Genomic DNA, 14,462 nt, shown 5'->3' on the forward strand with positions numbered 1-14,462 from the left:
CAATGTTGCGTATTGCAGTTTGGTGTAATCGATAAAATACGTGTGTAAATACGTCACCAAAGGATGCAACATGGCGGTTACTGATCTTGAACGATACGGTCGATACGTGAACTGCAATAAAGCGCTTTGTATGATATTTACTTTTGCGATTCATGAACGTTTTCCGACTGTTGTGCGTCTCGCAGTTAATTTGGAGAATGACCAAATAGTCTATTTCAACACAGAGAATACAGTACAGACAGAGAAAACACCCCCAGCAACAAAATTAACATTTACGAGTTTTTTCTCAACTTTCGTCAGTGAACCGTTTGCGAGAACTTGCTCTATTCGGAAATATCTTGATATTATACATACAATTTCAATTACAATTGCTGGGACATGAGAATCACTGGAATAAAGTTCGCACACTTTTCGCGATGATCAGCCATCAAATTAGCGTCAATTATGGACTACGAACAAAAATGACATTGCCGAAGACATTTTACATCGTATTCGCTAAGAATTGGAAATGGGTAAATTCCGGTTGATACTTTCGGTGGTTTGATATCAATTCCATCTTCCCTTTACCAATTCACCAAAGATGAACTCATCACGAATATTCGGACATTGGACAAATTGTCGTAACTACAATTCCTTAAGTGCACGCGCAATGTTAACTGCCAAAAATACCGATGTTGTTTTAAACTGGAAGATTCAAAGTCAAATTCCGGGAGACTTGTGCTCATACAAATTTATCGATCGTGGAATTTCTAAATTCTTTGAATAGGCTTGGTATGCCACCGCATCATTTGCGGTTTGCATTTATGTTCCACAATCTTCAGGCGCCGAAACTGTGTAATGGAACCTGACTAATTACACCGGAACAGAAACCAAAAAATGTTGTTTATCAAGCTGCGATACATTGAAAAAAAGTGAAATGATAAATTCAACCTTTTCATTTCTAAACACATAAATTCACGCAGGACAACGACTGCGGGGTCAGCTAGTATGTATATAAAAATGAAACTCGTTTTCCGTTGTCACGGCATCACGTGTGAATGGCTGGACCGACTTCACTAATTCTTTTTTTTTTTTTTGATGTATTTGTTATTATTAGGAGAAGGTTCTTATGTAAAAAATTATTACGAAAGCTGCCGGAAAAAGTTCTTTTCTTTTTCCCATACAAACGTTTTATTTTATATATACATATGTACATATGTAAGTAAAAACAAGTAAGAAAGGGCTAAGTTCGGGTGTCACCGAACATTTTATACTCTCGCATGATAAAGTGATAATCGGGATTTCATTATCCGTCATTTACATATTTTTCAAATACCGTATTTGTGTAAAGTTTTATTCCGCTATCATCATTGGTTCCTAATGTACATATATACTCGTATTATACAGAGAAGGCATCAGATGGAATTCAAAATAGCGTTATATTGAAAGAAGGCGTGTTTGTTAACTGATTTCACCCATATTTCGTACATGTCATCAGGGTGTTACGAGAATATTATATACCGAATTTCATTGAAATCGGTAGAGTAGTTCCTGAGATATGGTTTTTGGTCCATAAGTGGGCGACGCGACGCCCATTTTCAATTTTCAAAAAAAGCCTGGGTGCAGTTTCTTTCTGCCATTTCTTCCGTAAAATTTTGAGTTTCTGACGTTTTTTGTTAGTCGGTTAACGCACTTTTAGTGATTTTCAACATAACCTTTGTATGGGAGGTGGACGTGGTTATTATTCGATTTCTTCCATTTTTGAACTGTATATGGAAATGCTTGAAGAAAATGACTCTATAGAGTTTGGTTGACATAGCTATAGTAGTTTCCGAGATATGTACAAAAAACTTAGTTGGGGGCTGGGCCACGCCCACTTTTCCAAAAAAAAATTACGTCCAAATATGCCCCTTCCTAGTGCGATCCTTTGTGCCAAATTTCACTTTAATATCTTTATTTATGGCTTAGTTATGACACTTTATAGGTTTTCGGTTTTCGCCATTTTGTGGGCGTGGCAGTAGGCCGACTTTGCCCATCTTCGAACTTAACCTTCTTACGGAGCCAAGAAATACGTGCAAAAAGTTTCATTATGATATCTAAATTTTTACTCAAGTTAAAGCTTGCACGGACGGACGGACAGACAGACATCCGGATTTCAACTCTACTCGCCACCCTGATCACTTTGGTATATATGTATACAAACAACCGTTATGTGAACAAAACTATAATACTCTCCTTAGCAACTTTGTTGCGAGAGTATAATGAATGTTTGTTTGTTAGTAACGCTAAGGCTCGAGAATTTTCAATATTTTGATTTGTAAATTATTTGAATCATTCAGTTCAACATGAAAACCTTATGTGTGTTTCAAGCGAAGTGATCAATTACAGATTGAAATTTGTTACGAAGCCACGAAGAGGTCCCGCTTATATCGGTCGGTGTTGTTTTTGCCATCAACGCCAAGGCACATGAACGAGTACTCCCGGGATGCGATGACATACGTGTGGAATTATGGATCGGGGTCAATCAGCAAGCGATCGTCACGTTGTCACAGCACTACATTTCAAACAACAGTTACGATGTTCTTCTTTGGATGGTGGATAGTGGTTCCACCAGATCAAATTGATGAAATCATTTCTGCGGAAATTCCTGATGCAGAGAGATTTACATCCAGGTGTGTTCTCAAAGAATGCATTTCGATGAATTTACACAATCCACCGGAAAAACGACCTTCGGTCCCTATTGGACAATGTACGCATTTCAACTTCATTTGAGTCATTGCGTATTGTAAATGGTACGGTGTGTACAATTTTTTAGAAGCAAGCCAGCAAAATATGTACGATGCGGTGCAAATGAAGTTCGCATACTTTTCGGGAAGATCATTTCGATATATCAACCTTCAAATCCGCTTCAATTATGGTATACGAACAAAAATTACATTGTCGAAGACATTTTACATCGTATTTGCTAAGAATTGGAAATGTGTCAATTCTGATTGATACTTCCGGTGGTTTAATATCAATTCCATCTGCCATTTATCAATTCATGAAAGATGAACTCATAAAGAATATTCGGACATTGGCCAAATTATCGTAACTATGATTTCTTGAGTGCACGCACAATTTTAGCTGCCAAAAACACCGATGTTGTTGCCTTAAACTGGAAGATTTAAAGTCAAATTCCGGGAGACTTGCGCTCATACAAATCGATCGATCGTCTTGACAATGAGACGAAGCCGCGAATTATCAAGTGGAATTTCTAAGTGCTTTTCTGTCGTTATTATGTTTCGCAATCTTCAAGCACCGAAACTGTGTAATGCAACCCGACTGATTGTAACGTAGCTATCTTATAGAATGGGGCAGAATGCTTGACTCTACGAATTCCTCTGAGCTCCAACGATTTGCCATTTCAGTTCAAACCTTTCCATTTTTGAAAGAGTTCTACAATTTTCCATATCAGTTCCAACGCATTCCTTTTCCAGTGAAAATTGCATTGGAGATGAGAATCAATAGGACACAAGGATAGTCGCTAGAAGTGTGTGGCATAAATTTGGAAATGCTATGTTTTTCACACGGCCGGATATACATACGTGGCGTGCTCACGAGTTGGAAAACCATCTTCTCTGTACATTTACGCACCGAAACAGAAACCAAAAAATATTGTTTATCAAGCTTCGTTACATTGAAAAAATTTGGAAAAATCGAAAATAAATGATTTTCAACACAATATAAATTCAACTTTCTTTTCATTTCAAAACACATAATTTCAGGCAGGACAACGGCTGCTGGGTCAGCTAGTTTAGTATATAAAAGAAAGTTGTTTTTAGTTACACCATTTATAACTCAAGAACGGCTGAACCGATTTGGCTGAAAATTGGTGGGGAGGTAGCTTAGAACCAGGGTAAGGACATAGGATACCTTTTATCTCTTTATATAAAACTTTAATACAACTCGTAAATACAAAATTTATGTTTCAAATAATAAGTATTTGTTCAAAATTCATGTCTGTAGGAATCATTTGAATATATGCCTACAATTTTAAACAGATTCTTCTTCAAAAATAATACAAGTACTAAGTATTTGTAATAGTAGAAAAGAACTGCAACCAAATACGCAGTGCAATGGATTATAACTGGCTCAGTAATCAGTTGTTGAGTATGTATTATACAACATGCATACAAAAATACTGATGTCATAACCTTTCCATCCGACTTTTTCGTCTTTCCACGCCTGAGAACCGGTTCATCATGTGCAGTTCACTAGAATGACAGTCGATTGGACTCCAGTGGCAAATGGTGGAGCTATGTTTGTATTGTCACACACCGACGCAAAAATTCGGTTTTATTACGATTAAAGAGCGCTCAAATACTTCTCAGAATCAGTTATTCGTTGTTTTATTGGATTATGAACTTGCGAGGGACCCACTTTGCACATAGCTTTCGAATCTTTGGAGCATCATTGTATACGGTGCTCAATTCGCCTGTTTCCAGCTTAGCAAATGTCTTTTCAACGGTGGATTTCCCTGAGCCAAAATTCAGCAGTATTTTCACACACAAGGTGCTTTATGATCAATTTTTTTGTAAACTAACACAAGTTGCCTCACAAAAATTATACATCTTATTAACTAATAGTTATAATCCAACTAATAAAGATCACATAGATGGTAGTAGTAGTATTATCTATGCATCAGCCACAGTGAATCGTGGACGGGTCCTCTAGTTTTTAAATAAAATTATTATGTGCTAATTCTTTTTGTATTTGCAGTTCCATTCTCAGTAGTTCAGAAGTATTTGTTTTTTTCTGTGTTTGTCGTTTCGACTTGTGAACAAGGGTGGTACTTGTATTTTCCGTTGGAGTTTCACTTCTATTCAAAAAACTTTAGTCTTCTGTATCTGTGTCTACATCACATTCTTCGTTCTTGGTTGTTTCACACTGGTTGCTATCAATTGCGTTAGATGAGCTAGCTTGTAAAATAAAACCCTTTTACCATCTAAACCTTCCACGCTTTCTATTGTCGCTGATAAATCCAAAATTGACTGTGCCAGAACAGAGAATGCATACTCTTTACACAGTCCTTCGCCGGTGTTTTTTTATTTTTCCGCATACATCCCTTCTGGTCTATCTAAACATGTTAAGAAAAAATTAAGTTTAAAGAATGAGGGATTAAAACAGCCAGGAAGGACGTTCATTAGGAAAATCAATCAACAATCATTGTTTACCTTTTTCCATTCTGCATTTGATTTCAATGGCGGCCCCATGCTGTTGAGGAAATCATACAACTTCTTCCAATATGAATTTACATTTTCCTTGTTCTCCTTCTGAAATCCTTTTCCTATATTAGGATTTTCCGACATGATGTTGACCAAATACGTCAGCTGTACCTTATTAATAAACCTTATTTCATAAAAACAGTTTTTTATATTAAGAAAATAATTAATAAAATATACTTACATTTTAATGGAAATTTGTTCCTTCTCAATGCCTTTGTGAACGAATTTTAGGTTTTCACATGAAAAGAAATACTTTTACGGTTTGAGAATATTTTCGAATATGGGAAATTTTTCCCATGTGAAGTTCACGATAAGAAAAACACAAATTTGAGAATTTTTTCATTGGGAATGGCGTTGACACGAAGTCCACGATAAGGCTGAATAATATTATCTCCTGAGTTTGTGTTTTCATCTTCACCCGTTGATTCAAAAAAATTATTTGTAATTTTAAAATCATTGCTTTCACATAAACCTGTCTAAAGCCCCACATTTTTGATATTGAGATATTCAATAGCGAATTTGAAATCTTTAGATATGACCGGTTGAGCAGAATAGGAGGTGATGTCTTGTTTGCTGTACATTTTTCAATTGCGTCTGAAGAAGTCGACGTTCCTCGTGCAGAGTTCATTGAGTTTAAGGGCATTCGAATTTGCGCTAATATGGCCACTATTTACTTAACTTTATCTTTATATATATACATATATAAATATAAATCTTTACTTTTTGCCTTAAATCATTGTCATTTCCGTTTTCGCTAGTCGTAGGAAAATGCTTGGTATAATATTTCTTGTAAAACTTATGAATGGGTCAGTCTGTAGTTATTTTTTGTTGTCTGAAATTAATTTTAACCTTCCCGCTCGCAGTTTAGACTTTTACTTTTAAAAATTTCTAGAACAAATTTTGAGTTAAACGAACCATTCCGCCCTATATATCACGATTTCAATTCTCATTCAAGCACATTTGATCTAACAGACTCACTCTTTACCATTAAAGAAAATTATTTTATCCACTCTTAACAAGTAACACTTATAAGTAATAAACTTAATTTAATCTAATACTTAATATTATTTATAATATTTTATTTGAAGCTCTGTATTAAATTTCGGATATGTATCTTCATTTTTGGCTTAGTTATGGGACTTTGTAGATTTAATTTTAGTATACCAATTTGATCACGATATCTCAATTTTTATTTAAGTTGTCGGTTTCGCGGACGGTCAGACGTACAGACAGTCACTCAAAATTCAATTGTATGCATAACTCCATATCTCTCTCGATTATGTTTACGCGATACAAACAACCGTTAGTTGAACAAAACTATAATGCTAGGTAGCAACATATTGCGAGAGATTACTATCGTTGCCTGAGAATTATGTTATTTTATTGTGCAACTTATAAAAGGTGTAGAAAAACTATATACTTTACTTTATCTTATATTGTAGATCATATACTCACTGAGTTTCATTAATTTATTTATAGTACTATATTATATTGGGTGAGGTATGCATTCAATTATGTTATTTAATTTTATTAACATATTAATTTTAGTTATAAATATGTTTCAAAATTTTATATAGTATTTATAGTTGAATAATATTTTTGTCCAGCTTGGTTGGTATGGTTTCCCAATGCAATGGGGAACTGTAGGAATACGTTGAAATAGGACTATTTCTATATTAAATTTTCTGGTCAAAGTGGTTGCGTTAAATCTGTACCGTTAAATAATAAAGATGGATTCAAATTACGTTCAAGAATAATATTTATTTTTAATTTTATCTAGAGGATTTTGAAATAGAATTTGAAAATTACGTTTAGATAACGATTGATATATAAACTTGACGTATAAACTAACAATAATAATGAAGGAAAAATTTCTGCATTATTGTGAGAAAAGCGTGGAATGCTTGATATATGAAAACTATGTCACCAAGCACCCCACGCTTTTCTCACAATAATGCTGGAATTTTTCCTTCATTATTATTATTAGTTTATACAAAGAATTATTTTTCACTTTTTAGTTTGATATGTTTTAAAAACGTGTTTTTTAGTTTTTTTTTTAAATTATATTTATTTATGTTTAATGTTGTGTTCAAGAAAAAACCGCCTTATTAAAATCATCCATATATATACATACATACATACACCCCTAATCTGTGCACTTGACAAATTCAACATATTTCTAATTTGTCAAAATTTGAATTTATCAAGCATTTCGTATTCTGAGTCTGAAATAACAAGCTCTATAAGTTGTTAAGATGTCAAATGCTCTTGACAGTGCTCATTATGAATTAAATATTTGATTGTGCATCTTGTTGTGAAAATGGAAGATACTTTACTTTTGTTATTATTATTAAACGAAGATGAAAATTGTGAGAATAGGAATCGCGCGCGGCATTTAAAATGTTTACGCGACGATAGCAATCCATTTTCTTTGAGCGAGAATACCTTTGTGCAAAATTTTCGATTAACTCGCCGTCGCTTTACGATTCAAAAACGTCACTACCTTTAACTGTAAGGGTTCTAGCAGCTTTGAACATTTTTGGACACGGCTCATACCAGAAATGTGTAGGTAACAACGACAACTTGCCCATGAGTCAGTCGTCCCTTTCGAGAAGTGTGCGGGCTGTAGAAAAACTTATTGTGAAGGTGAAGAGAGGAGAAATAAAGTTTCCCAGTTCAACAGAGGATAAAAACGGGGTAAGTATTAATATTACACTAATTTAAGCAAATTTATTTGAAATATATTCCAGATTTTTTAGAAAATTTGGAGCGATTGACTGCACGCAATATAATTTGAATAGAAATCAGCTGTTTCTATTTACATTATTTTGTTCTCCACACGTGTGGGGAAAAGCTTTGCGAATTGAAGCTTTTACTTTTATCAAGATTGTCACAGAATACCAAAATATTTCTTGTGCTATGTAATTGTCATTTACAGCCCTTTGATCGCACTCTAACTCTGTGTCTAACTTATTGGCATGGATGTGTGGATTGTTATCAACTTCTTTTAAAATAAAAAGATACATCTCTATGACCAAGCTTTTATGGGCGACCAGTTCGTGGTTTGTTTCTTCTAAAGTTTTCATACATATACATATGGGTTGAACTGTTGATTTAACTAAATTTGACAATTTCGATATTTCACGTTGTTTTGTAAAACATACGTGACTATATTTAAATTTGATTAACATGAAGCCTTATGTAAAAACCCCAAAGTGAGAAAAAACGGTACATTACCACTTTTATACCATACATGTCGTACATAGACTTTAGTCAATGTCTTGTTTTAGTTCTTTTGTGCAAAGTTTGTATTGGAATATATATTTCTATAATTCTCGAATAAAAATGTAATTAAAACAAAACTCCATCATTACTTTTTTCTTATTATTTTTATATTCAGAAAGACATCAAAATAATGGGTTGTACATGAACTTTTGTCGTCCTCTGTAGATTAAAATGTGTGTCCTTGTCAACCGAAGAGACTTAATAAAAGCAGATGTAAAATAGGAAACTACTATATCAGGTTCAAAGTCAGAAAAATACTTTATATCGGTACTAAGGGAAGGTCTGAACTATTTCCATTAACTTTTGACATAAGTAAAATATACTCGAAAACATGTTTTCAAGCAATTTTATGAACACCCAGAAGGAAGCGTCGGAGACCCTTTAAAGTATATATATAAATGATCAGTATGTTGAGCTGAGTCGATTTAACCATATCCGTCTGTCCGTCCGTCTGTCTGTATATATACGAACTAGTCCCTCAGTTTTTAAGATATCGTTTTGAAATTTTGCAGATGTCATTTTTTCTTCAAGAAACTGCTCATTCTCCGAAGAAATTCTTCAGATCGGTTAAGTATAGCATATAGCTACCATACAAACTGAACAATCGGCATCTAGTGCTGGTATGGAAAACTTTTACATTTGAGGTGGTATCTTCACAAAATTTGGTATGGATTGTTTTCTAAGGCAACAATGTAATCTCCGAAGAAATTCAGATCGGTTAACTATAGCATATAGCTACCATACAAACTGAATAATCGGAATCAAGGGCTTGTATCGAAAACTCTTGCATTTGACGTGGTATCTTCACGAAATTTGTCATGGATTACTTTGGGATAATAATATAATCTCCGAAAAAATTGTTCAGATCGGATTACTAAAGCGTATAGCTTCCATACAAACTGAACACATAGTTACTAAAAGAAATGCACCTGTGAAGGGTATATTAGCTTCGGTGCAGCAGAAGTTAACGTTTTTTCTTGTTTTGCTAAGATTTTGTGACGAACACGAATGAATTGAATAATCCAGATACCGAAATTCGTCGTTGCCCGAATGTTCAAGTAACGATATTTTGGCAACAATCTATTAAATAAGGGCTTCCAAATTGTGCTGCACAATTCCAGTCGTAAGAGGCGACTAAGATCCTGGCCACCAGTCCAGAGCAGTATGGAAACTCAACTGGTCGTAACTTCGGCTACAAGGTCATACCAAAGACTTTAACCTGGTACCACGGGGAGCAGTAGCCCCTGGAGTTCGCTCCAGTCTGCTCATTGGGTTTGGCCTTTTGTGGAGATTGGTGGTGGCTGTGGTTAAAACCCAAATCGCGGAAAGAACTGACTTTGTCAGTCGAATGTGGAGTTGCATTGCAACCGGGTACCGGACCCAAAGTACGGCAGAGGTTTTAGATGGGTCTCGTACCCGACCAAGGTAACTAGGGTGTTTTCTTTTGGTTTGCACCCTACCAATTGGAACCAAAGTGTATGTTCGTGTGGCGTCACTCATGCCTTGGTTCTTTCAGAGTGTAGTGTGGGTGTACACATTTACGCTTTGGGGCGCTGATCAACGCATTGTTTTAATCTACATATGTGCTTCTAGCAACAGAAAGCACCGTGGATTTGAGCCTCCTAAGGCAGATACCCACGTAAAACCACATTGGGTTCTGTGACATATCGGGTGAATACGGGGAGTGGTTAATGGTTAAAATGTGATTTTTGGTCAAATAATTGATCACAAGCGTCGAGCAACAAATGCCAACTTTCATCTTCGCGATATTCGGGCCGGACACGTCGAATAGGCCCAAATTGATTAATCGATGTTTTGGAGATGCTCAATTCCATTTCCATGAATTTCAATGAAGTTTTCGGCTGATTTTTGATGAATTCACGCACAATTTCGATGGAATTTCCGGTGATCACGGATTTTGATTGGCCCACATGTTGAACGTCATTTATGTCCTCACGACCACTATGAAAACGTTGAAACCACTCGTGCATTCTGCTACGGGATAGGCAACCATCGCCATAAACTTGTCTCATAATTTGAAACGTTTCGGTAAAAGTTTTACCAATTTTAAAACAAATTTTAATGTTGGCTCTTTGTTCGAAGCTCATTTTCGCTCCGATAACACAAACATACTGTCACTTAAAACGCAATAACTTCACTTCCAATCAATGAAATGTCATGAAATTCTCACTGAACAATCGATAAAGATAGAAGATTCTAACGCACCAGTCGTCGCCACCAGGGGGCGCTATATTCAAAAAATCCTGTTTACTTTGGAATAGACCTTTTATGTACTCAAGAATGAGTTTGAAGTTTTATCGAAAATGAAGGAGTTTAATGATATGAAGATTAAAGGTTTTGTGAAGCTTCATGGGTTGAGGTTCAGGAGTCATGGCTAGATGAAGCAGTACAATTCATGTTCCCCATTTCAGTGAATTGCCATTAATGTAATCAGAAATTACATATTGTTTGGTAGTCAAGGATTATTTCAAATATGGCATAGCAATCTGCTGTACATGAAACAACAGAGCATGTTTCAGCAAGAGCGAGTTTTGATGATGATCTTTGACAAGCGATTGATTTGAACTTTAGACTTAACGCGAATAAAAGAAGGACGTCTAAGGTAGTCAACAGCATTCTAAATGAGAGACATAACTGATATGCGTTTCCATCGCAAATATGGTTAATCACGACGATCAGACTTAGGTGGAGGTTGAGGGTTGTATGATGTACACGGATGTCGGGACAAAACGGAGTATCAATAATTTGCAATAATCATCCAAACTTGGAAATTTGTGGTTGCCAGGATGTTCGAGTGGTGAAATTTTGGCAGGATCAACTATTTAAGCGATGCCGGATTGTGCAGCAGACACAGTTCTAGTTAGAATGCTGTCTCATAAAGAGTGAATGAGATAAAAGTAGGAAGTTGTAAATTATAAATAAAGTTAAGTGTATAGTCATTAAATTGGCGCTTCTATTTAACAATCCAGTGATCGCACTTAAGATTGAGTATAAAGGTAGATGAATTAACGAGAAATCCGTTTCAATATCTCAAATATTGATAGATTTATATAGTATGCCAATCGGAAATTTTAGTTTCTTCTTATTCTTCTTTATTCACGTAGACACCGCTTACGCGATCATAGCCGAGTTAACAACAGCGCGCCGGTTGTTTCTTCTTTTCGCTACGTGACGCCAATTGGATATTCCAAGCGAAGCCAGGTCCTTCTCCACTTGGTCCATCCAACGGAGCGGAGGTCTTCCCCCGACGGGTACTGCATCGAATACTTTCAGAGCTGGAGTGTTTTCGTCCATTCGAACAACATGACCTAGCCAGCGTAGCCGCTGTCTTTTCGCTATATCAATGTCGTCATATATCTCGTACAGCTCATAGTTCCATCGAATACGATATTCACCGAGGCCAATGCGCAAAGGACCATAAATTTTTCGCAGAACCTTTCTCTCGCAAACTCGCAACGTCGACTCATCAGTTTTTGTCATCGTCCAAGCCTCTGCACCATATAGCAGGACGGGAATAATGAGTGACTTATAGAGTTTGGCTTTTGTTCGTCGAGAGAGGACTTTACTTCATAATTGTCTACCGAGTCCGAAGTAGCACCTGTTGGCAATAACTCTTATAAAAGATTGTACCTGCTCGATTAATTTCTGCAGCACGAATTATTTTCTCCAGCAGCACGATAGGGGAGTCGCCTTGTCTGAAAACACGTTTGGTATCGAACGGCTCGGAGAGGTCCTTCCCGATCCTGACGGAGCTTTTGATGTTGCTCAACGTCAGTTTACACAGCCGTATTAGTTTTGCGGGGATACCAAATTCAGACATCGCTTCATAGAGGCAGCTCCTTTTCGTGCTGTCGAAAACAGCTTTGAAATCGACGAGAAGGTGGTGTGTGTCGATTCTCTTTTCACGGGTCTTTTCCAGGATTTGGCGCATGGTGAATATCTGGTCGGCTATGGATTTGCCAGGTCTAAATCCTGATAAGGTCCAATCAGTTTGTTGACGGTGGGCTTTAATCTTTCACACAATACGTTCTATAGAACCTTATATGCGATGTTGAGGAGATTTATCCCACGGTAGTTGGCGCAGATTTTGGGGTCTCCCTGTTTGTGGATTGGACGGAGCACACTTAAATTCCTATCGTTGGGCATGCTTTCGTCTTACCATATTTTACAAAGAAGCTGATGCATGCTCCTTATCAGTTTCATTATGAACCCTTACACATTGCCCGATTACATTACATACATGGGATCTAGGGAAGTTTTCATCCCGACTTATCTATTTTAGGCGCAAAGATACATTGAATTGCAGTAAAATAACTCACATACTGGCCGATTCATGTGGTTTAAGGTAAACTGGAAGTTCGAAAATTTTTAAATTAGGTGTGAGAAGCAAGGGAAAGTATTGACAAGATTTTTTTGGCAAATTTTTATTCTGATAGTTATACTGTTTCTTGATTAACCAATTAAATTAAAAAAAAAAAATTTTAAAATCGGAAGAAGTTTAAAGTTGTCATCAAATGGAAGTAAATAGGTTTTTGTAGTACGCCACATTTTAATATAGGAATATCAGAATAATGTTAGGCACCAAATTTGGTTGAAGTTCCTGAGTTATAGGATTTCACCTAAAAAGAACGGTGCAACGCCCTTTTTTCAATTTTTAAACCGCCTCATATGCCTATGGTTAAGTGTTCTTAAGTGTGAAATTTAATGCTTCTGCTATTTTGTGAGTTATGCACTTTTAGGAGTTTTCAACAGAACCGTTCATATGGCATATACCGTTTGGTACTAAAAAACGTGACGACATCGTATTTTGTGGATAGAGCTTTAGTGAATTTTGAGATATACATATATGTTGAACCATAAACGAGATGGGTCGCGACGTGTACGAAATTACCGCTATGTATTAGAACTGGGGTTATTCAGAAACCGAATTCACACATTTTCAACTCAAAACTATAGTATATCCAAGATTACATGTTCTAATAAATTTGCTAAGATATGAAAATATTTTACTTCCTTGCTAACTGCGAGAGTATAAAATGTTTGGTTACACCCGAACTTAGCCCTTCCTTAGTTGAGTAATGGATTGTTCAAGAATTCAATCAAACTTAATTAAATTTTCAGATATTAAACGAAAAATTTAAACACTTTGGGATCTGAAATGAGCACCAAAACTTCTCATTTCTAATATATTTTGTTTAGCTCAAATAATTTTATGTAAACGCGTTTTAAGCTGGAACTTTTATACATTGGGATCCCCTCGGATGGAAAGGTGTAAAAAACAGAAATACTATTGATTTATTATGCTTATACATAACCGAAATACAATTGATTTTTTTTTTTCAAATTAATGTCATATTCAGTATTAATGAAAAATTAATTAATTAAAATTAAATTCTGTTGAGCATTTTTGCACATAACTAGTAAATATACATACACATGTAATGAATATAAACATCAATATTACCCCTAAAAATATGAATAAAAAATCCCCTTGAACTTAAAGGGGAGGGTGCCAACAACAACGGTCGGACGTTCCTACATATTGCAGACAGTTAAAAAATAAATATTTCGACCTACACCCTGCCTTAGCTATATGTCACATATACCGATTCTCTTTATAGAATTAAATTTAAAAAAATGACGTCTTTTTTTAACTTCCGTCATTAGAATTTTTTCTGCTACTGCTAAAAACCATGTCATTAAGCACGTCTTTCAATTTTGCAATCATAAAAAATTTATAATCCAATAGTAACAAAATAATATGTATTTATTATGGGGTATTTTATGTTACTAAAAGTCCATACATTATTCTCGGCGTATCACAGAAGCAAAACATTTCCATAATACATTATGGAAAGCATATAATACACATTTGTACTTATCATATTCAATTTCATTGATATTTTCATA

General features: G+C 35.5%; 1 protein-coding gene across 1 annotated transcript; it reads right to left on the reverse strand.

Moving 5' to 3' along the window:
* Nucleotides 1-4,729: 4,729 nt before the first annotated feature.
* Nucleotides 4,730-5,848, reverse strand: LOC120781634. Its single transcript, XM_040113865.1, has 3 exons — nt 5,428-5,848; nt 5,196-5,357; nt 4,730-5,098 (listed from the first exon to the last, which is right to left on the reverse strand). The coding sequence occupies exons 2-3, from the start codon at nt 5,328-5,330 to the stop codon at nt 4,985-4,987; spliced, it is 249 nt and encodes an 82-aa protein (XP_039969799.1). The 5' UTR covers nt 5,331-5,357; nt 5,428-5,848; the 3' UTR covers nt 4,730-4,984.
* Between the last annotated feature and the right edge of the window lie 8,614 nt (nt 5,849-14,462).

This window comes from Bactrocera tryoni, unplaced genomic scaffold, assembly GCF_016617805.1.
Source record: "Bactrocera tryoni isolate S06 unplaced genomic scaffold, CSIRO_BtryS06_freeze2 scaffold_7, whole genome shotgun sequence".
NCBI classification, from domain to species: Eukaryota; Metazoa; Arthropoda; class Insecta; order Diptera; family Tephritidae; genus Bactrocera; species Bactrocera tryoni.